The sequence below is a fragment of a genome, unplaced genomic scaffold (genome assembly GCF_019419815.1).
Source record: "Pyrus x bretschneideri cultivar Hongxiangsu unplaced genomic scaffold, Pyrus_bretschneideri_v1 Contig30, whole genome shotgun sequence".
Taxonomy (NCBI): Eukaryota; Viridiplantae; Streptophyta; class Magnoliopsida; order Rosales; family Rosaceae; genus Pyrus; species Pyrus x bretschneideri.
The window spans coordinates 1,569,881-1,577,636 of NW_025999613.1; the positions used below are offsets into that span (position 1 = coordinate 1,569,881).

Consider the following 7,756-nt stretch of genomic DNA (forward strand, 5'->3'; position numbering starts at 1 on the left):
TACATTTCTTTAATAAGTAGTACTTGAATTTTATATAAACTCATAAAATCATTGACATTTAGGAGTAGAAAATGTCAGTTAGTTCTTACTCTTGAAAAATAAGGTTCCCCCACTCTATTTCTCTCATTCTTCGTTTGTCAAATTCCAAGTCGTGTCTTGAAAGTATGAAATATGTAAAGTTCGCTAGAGTCCGAGGTTCTGGTGCTTCAACTTTGGAATATGTAAAGACACCCTTAACACAACCAAATTCAACAATATATATCTATACAATAACATGTCAACAAGTTTTCATAACTATACATCTTACTGCAATTTTTTTTGAAAACGTTGGCTGAAGAGGGAGAGTTCTGGGCAAAGGAGACAACAACTTTAAGAATGGTAACGGTTGTCGATGGGAGAGAGCTTAAGTTGAAAAATAATAATAATAACGATTGCCAAGCACCATTTGGATTTAATCCTACAGTTTGTTTTGATGGATTTGTTTTTTACCGCTCAAACTTGATCCAACGGACCATATCAGGTCTGCACCTAAAGTCCGCAAACTGCGGTCCACACCTAAAGTCTGCAGACTCCGGCCCGCACCTTAAAACTCGTTTGAAGTTTCCATCTGCTCTTGCTTATGTCAATAAAATTCTGCAAAATTGATAGAGCGCCCTCGTTCAATTCAAAGGGCAATAAGCTTACATACAAGATTACCAAATTAAGATAAAGCTCGTCGGTTCTTTGCCAGATTTCTACAAATTATACAATGCCAACACTAAAATATCATACAAGAAAAGGCTTTCTAATTACTTTGATTCGTTCACTTCTTGACTGCCTTCAAGCTCGATATGTGGGCAGGGTCTTTCCGGTTCTCCTCTCGACCACAGAATCTGTAAATCACCTCTCTTCTTACCTAATGTCAGCAAAGTGCCTGCATTGGAGTGCAAATTTTGATCAGTTTAACTTAAAACTACACCAAGAATTATTCGGAAATAAACTATCCGGCCTGGTTCTTGATTGCTTGACAAGACAAATTATCGCTTGTGCGGTGCCCTTGGGCTTTACTCACGTGTTTAAACGTTAAATGGCTGGGTAACGTTGGATTAGATTTATAGTGAACGAGAAAGAAAGGGATTTACCGAGTGTAAATGGAACAATGTAAAGAAGTGCTGGTTGGCCATGCCCATCCATCAAGTTTAACGCCACGTATGTGATGAGAAGACCTGCCAAAGAATTCGAAAAATCATGTTTTTTTTTCTTTCTGGGAAACATGTCTAAAGCCTTATACAGTAGTTGTTGAAAAACGCTCTTTATTATATCTTACCTAATCCATAAGCAATCATCGCCCATAAGAAGTACCCAGCACGGAGACTCTTATTTGCCAACCAATCATACCTGGAAAAACCATTAATAGTAATGCTAAAGATTTATTCCATATAAACAGTGCCAAAATTTGACACATTGAGAAAGGCTTTTGCAAATTGGGATAGGATGTGGAGACTAAACCTGAGTGAGAATGCAACAAGCAGGCCTGGTAATAGGATGTCACCAAATCCTATGATGCTGAAACCACCCCATGGGTCGAACATGCGTGGGATCTTTAGAAGCATTGGAATACCATCCTCTCCACTTTTGTCGCCACGGGCTACCTGTAAAAGCGACACCAAGCCATTAAATGACTCAAGCATTTAAAATCCCTCAAAAATGAAATGTTTATATCATATGGGCCCTAAATGTAGCAAGTAGAGAAACGTGCAAGGATCACTTACCACAATCATCACGCTTTCATGGAACAACTTCTTAGAAACAAACACCCAAAAGATGTCATACAAGAAGGCACAACTGAGGAGGACCGTACCCACCTGATTAACAGAACCACCTCATAAGTTTCTAGGAAGGATTACGCATATAGACATATTACACATACATATACTTATCTAGTATCATCTTCATTAAAGCTTCCGAGATGAACAACTACCATCCAATAACAAAAGACAAGTGATTTAAGAAGATCAACTTTTCGAACGACTAGACAATGTTGAGGAAGAAATACACACATTTGAAATTTTTGATTGACATCATTAACAGTAGAGACGCCATAAGGGGTGAACACATTTAGCAAATCAAAAAGTACAAAAGTGTAAATATTTGAAGTCAATCAAATTCCAGTAGAAATTTTCATACGCAGAGATATTCAACTGCACAGGTGGGACACCTTGCACTTTAACAGCTACAAACCCATAATTAGAGTCAATTACTTCCATGAATGAGCAGTGGTTTAGAGTGTTTGGAAAACAAATTGCCTACTATGTTTTTACCAACTACAAACTAATTTCGGGCCAAAAAGAGGAATACCCGTAAAAGAATCATTAAAATGAAAGCCATCATTAGTTTGAAGTATTACCTTCAGATTAGGTATTCGAACAATTTGAAGAACTGTGATTATCAACGCGATTCCCTGATCAAAGAATCATCAAAATGAAAACCATCATTAGTTGAGACAATATCTATACTGCATTGCTTTCAGTTCAAGAAAGAAGAGACAATCTGTACTACCATTGGGAAGAATTCTTTTGATAGGAAAAGTTATCTTACAAGTATATCTTGACCAATCCAGGCAAAGGAAATGTTGCGATAAACTGCCCAAAGAACAGAAAATGTTATGCAGAATGGAGAAACAGCCAAAGTTAGGTGTGAGACTGCTCCCAAGATAGGTACTTTAATGTACGATTCTCCAGTACGTTTGAACCACCTGCGGAAATATATGACTAGTTTAAGACCTTAAAGGGAGTTATCACTGCATGACTCATTCAATCACCAGTTGTCTGGTCTGTCTTTAGTTTACTGAAATGATTCGGTCAAATTAACCTAGAACTCGAGATTGTCAAAGTTGCAGTTACAGAAGCTTAAAAGTTGTGTGAAATACTCAAAATTCTTGAATAATGTTCTAGAAAATATTCAGAGAATCAGAAGATATGAAGAATGAAAATGTCCACATTGAAGATAACTGCCCCATAATCTTATGATAAACCATCCCAAGATAAAAGGGAAATATAGAAGTATTCACTTGAAATTTTGATTGGCCCATATGCATACAGGCACACACTGACACTGAAAAATAAATAAACAAAAACTGATAGCAAACTGTCGCTAGTCAGGTGATTAAAAGGAGAATCATAATAAAGTGTCAGAAATTCTCAATAAGAGATGAAACAAATTGTACCTCAACAACAACGCAACCAAGCAAGTTTGCAATCCCTGGATATAAAGATTGATGAGGTTAGATATAACCATTGGACAAAGCAATAAGCACAAACTATATAATGTGAAATACGTTAACATTCCAAAACAACAGCCTGCAGAATAACTTCAGAATGTAAATGTTTACTGTGCAGGGAACTTGAGATGAAAGCTCTGTGCGAGTATAAAAGTGAGTATAGAGAGGTATAATACGTTGATAATTAGAACTGGGAGGACTCATACCTCTACACCACCTATGCAGAAAAGAACCACCAAAAGCTCAACAAACCAGGATGACATAAGCTCGTACAGTAGAACCAAGAAGCATGATGCAATAACAACAAACAAGACCGCTGATGTTGTGCTGATGTCTACTACACTAGCACCTAGAGGAGTTTTGGCACGTGGAATTTCATCAGCAGCATCCTACAAGATAAGATATTTGAAGTCAATACTTACAACAAACTGTCAGTAGAACAACACTCTGGGAGAGGAACATATAAATATAAACCTAAAACTATTTAGTTACGGTTGGGAAAAGGAGACCTTTAATAGCCTTTCATGTTCAATAGCTGCTTCTCTGGCACTCCATGCAGACCAAAAGGATGCACACAAGATGGTGCCGACTGCCATCAACCATAAAAATACTTCTGCGATGTCAACTACAGGTCGCTTTGGAGAGTACAGCTGCACAGACACTGCAGAGAACCTACAATTAGAAAGCTATCCAGTAAAGGTATAGGTATCCATGTATATTATACCCAACAAGAGTTCTAAAATTATTTACAACCTGAAACCTGATTGAAAAGTACAACCAGTTAAGACAAATGAATAAGCCGAGTATAGAGAAAAAAACGAAAAAAGCATACCCATAGAACTGTTACAAACTTTTGTAGCTTAGAAATCACCTGAGTGTAAAGAACCTTACCCAATGAATTGCTCATTAGCATATTTTCCAAGGTCGAACCAGCATCATGTGGGAGCATGACTGCTGGTATGTGAATATCTAGAGCAGTTTCATCTGGCTCACACACCATCTTGTAAAGTTCTGCAACAAAAAGAGAAGTTTGATATGAAATGAAAACGGTTGCAATGCATTTTATTTCCGCTTGTTACATTTCTATGTTTCAACAATCATATATACCAAAAGAAACCTCGAAAATTAGTCTCTTAACTAGGAAAATGAGAACTAAGATGATAGTTTCCATCTCCCTAAGCAGTACAACAACAAAAATACACGCATGCACGCACGCGCGCACACACACACACACACACAGAGTCTCTTAACTAGGAAAATGAGAACTAAGATGATAGTTTCCATCTCCCTAAGCAGTACAACAACAAAAATACACGCACGCACGCACGCACGCGTGGATGATAGTTTCCATCTCCCTAAGCAGTACAACAACAAAAATACACGCACGCACGCGCGCGCGCACACACACACACACAGTCTCTTAACTAGGAAAATGAGAACTAAGATGATAGTTTCCATCTCCCTAAGCAGTACAACAACAAAAATACACGCACGCACGCACGCACACGCACGCAGATAAAATATTTAGATACTGAAGCTTCCTCAACGCACCATTGCTGCATAATGCTACACATCATATAGCAGGGACATAAAATCTTTACCTTTCTGGTTATTTATAATGAGGACAGCAGAAGCATTGGCAGCTTGGGCAATATTTGCCTTAGTTGTGAATTTGCAGTGGCCTCGGTCCACCACGATGACATCTCCAGCAAGCTAAACAAAAGCGAAAAAGCAAAATGTGAAATTGATGTTAACAAACATATAATTTATATGCTTGCTATGTGTGAGAACAAATGTCAAGAGAATATAGTTTATACATAAAACCTTCTTTTTTGGTTTGCTGCAACAATCGCGAGGATCAGAAAGAACAAGGCGAGTTTGTTGTGCATTTTTCTCCTTTGATGCAATGGTAGTTCCAAATCTAGCACCCACACCAACAAACTCACTTGCTTCAACTCCATCAACCCAAGTTTGAACTTTTACCTGCAAAACAGTTTGTGACAGAGCAGTAATCATATATACATAGAAACATAAATTACCAAAAGGTCGTCTATTTCACATGATTCATCCAGAAAAGGAACTTCACTAAAGCCGATTGAAACCAACTCCTCAAAACAAGATACGAACTATTAGGTTTTTTTCAAAAAAAAAAAAAAAATTTATGGAAACATCAGTATATGTCCCAGCAAATAACAGCTGACCACAAGTCAACATATTTCACTATCAATTTAAAACGGGAAACGAAATATAATTTAAAAACAAAAAGAGAAGGAAACATCATTATGAGTCAAAACCCAAAAGAGTGGAGAGTTTATCCATCCATAATGTCTCCGTCCCGGAAAACTTCATGGCTTAAATACCATTGCCACTGCCAGTTCTCGATCCACAATCACGAGACAGTACAAAATATAAAGTATGACTTCAAATTAATTACTAAAGTTCAATGTAGTAGAGGAAAACAATAAACATCCAACCCAAACTCCTTTATCCACCCAAAAGGGAAACATTTCGAAGGCCAGGAGAAAAATAGAAGGAAATATATAAGTATGAGCAGGATGCCTACACAGGGAGGATATAGAAACTTACTGAGCAGTAACTTATGTTGTTCGTATCAATTTCAGTAAAACCAAACAACAACAACAACCCAATTCCAATCCAAAAAACAACCAAAAAAAAAAAAAAGCAAACTCAATACTTTTAACTTCATGGGTGTAAATTAACAGCTCCAAATTACCCAAATATGGAAATTTTAATCGGATAATACACAAATGAACCAATTTTACACAAAACCCATGAACAAAAAGCAAAACCCATTATCCAAAACACAACCAAAAAAAAAAAAAAACCGAAAAGTGTCGGAAAGAAAAAGCAGCATTAGATTACCAAAACGAAATTGTTCTCACACCCGGGCTTCTTCGGAGATGAATCGTCATCGTGCACTATATCTCCGGCAGTGACAGAGCTCGGACGACATACCAGTAGAATACTCAGAGCAGAAACAAAGAGTAACCCACAAAGCCTTTGCAAATCCATGAGTTCTTGAACCCCTTCCCCTTCCGGCGATCTTACAAGAACAACCCTATTGGTTCTTCCTTCTCTGCATCACAGAGTTCCAGAGATTGTAGCTAGAAGAAGAAAGAGAGGGACTTTTGTTTATGTATTTTAGGATGCTTACTGTTGAACTTTAATCAAATTGGTCCTCGAATAAAAATCTATTACCACTGTCTTTCAACTTATGAAAATGTGTAATTATTTTAATTTTCATCAATTTCATTAGAATTTTATCAAAATAAGTTATGTTTGAAAGACCATTGCAACAATTGAGATGTTTCAACTTATCAAAACATGTAGTCATAATTCTTTTCGTCAACTTCATCAGAATTTTGTCAAAATAAGTTATGTTGGAAGAACCATTAGTACAATTAGGTTAAAGTTGAGGAATCATTATTCCAATTGGGTTAAAATTGAGGGACCAATGGTAATGAATTTTTAGTTAAGGAACAATTGATGCACGTTTTAATAAGTTGAAGGATCAATGGTAATGAATTTTTAGTTAAAAGACTATTGCTCCAATTGAGTTAAAGTTAAGGAATCATTGCTAAAATATTGAATTAAAGTTAAAGAATCATTGCTAAAATATTGAGTTAAAATTAAGAAATCATTGCTAAAATTTAGTCCCAAAAAAAAAAAAAAAAGAATGTAAAATATTAGCTCAGGCCATAATGGAAAGTGTATATGATTAACTAAAAACTTTTTAATCAAAATGATCATTGAGATTTGCATAACACGTCACTTTGATCGCTGAGATTGAAAATCAATAAAAATGGTTCCTAAGATTGTCCACCATTCATTATTTTGGTCATTCCGTTAAAAACTACGTTAAGTGTCCCAGAGGTCTTGGCTAAAAGTTTGGACAATTTTCAAAGTTTCGTAACTCAATTGTTTCTTAACCAAATTCGACCCATAATATATCAAAATGAAGATAGGGAAGTGTAGAATAAGATTATACCTATTTGGAAGCCCAATGATTGCCAGGGATGATCGGAAAATAGCCTGAAAGGTTTCTGATTTGCAAAAAAAATTGGAAAACTTGCTGGAATCTGGTAAGCATTAAACATTCATAACTTCTTCAATACTCAACGAGTTGATTGATTCAAAAACAAAAATTATACTCGACGAGACAAAGAGAATGGTATCTCTCTTAATAGCTAAATCGCCGTGATTTGGCTGAAAAACGGCTTGAAAGTGGCTGTCTTGGTCTCCAGTTAGTCACTTTCGAGCCGTTTTTTAATCACTCGATTTCGTTAAGTATTAAAGAAGTTATAAATGTTTAAACTTTACCCAGTTTCTATGAGTTTTCCAGTTTTCTGGTGTACCAGTCACCTTTCAGACTATTTCCGGCCATTTCCTGCAACCATTGAGCTTCCAAATAGGTATAATCTTGTTCTACACTTTTTCATCTTCATTTTGATATATTATGAGTCTAATTTGGTTAAG

At 36.3% G+C, this 7,756-nt stretch overlaps 1 protein-coding gene across 1 annotated transcript; it reads right to left on the bottom strand.

Annotated features, from left to right (window-relative positions):
* Nucleotides 1–645: 645 nt before the first annotated feature.
* Nucleotides 646–6,436, bottom strand: LOC103963860 (signal peptide peptidase-like 2). The gene is made up of 14 exons (XM_048590165.1): nt 6,143–6,436; nt 5,084–5,242; nt 4,861–4,972; nt 4,151–4,270; nt 3,769–3,920; nt 3,466–3,648; nt 3,206–3,240; nt 2,578–2,734; nt 2,387–2,440; nt 1,752–1,844; nt 1,489–1,631; nt 1,307–1,377; nt 1,122–1,205; nt 646–913 (listed from the first exon to the last, which is right to left on the bottom strand). The coding sequence occupies exons 1-14, from the start codon at nt 6,290–6,292 to the stop codon at nt 789–791; spliced, it is 1,638 nt and encodes a 545-aa protein (XP_048446122.1). The 5' UTR covers nt 6,293–6,436; the 3' UTR covers nt 646–788.
* Between the last annotated feature and the right edge of the window lie 1,320 nt (nt 6,437–7,756).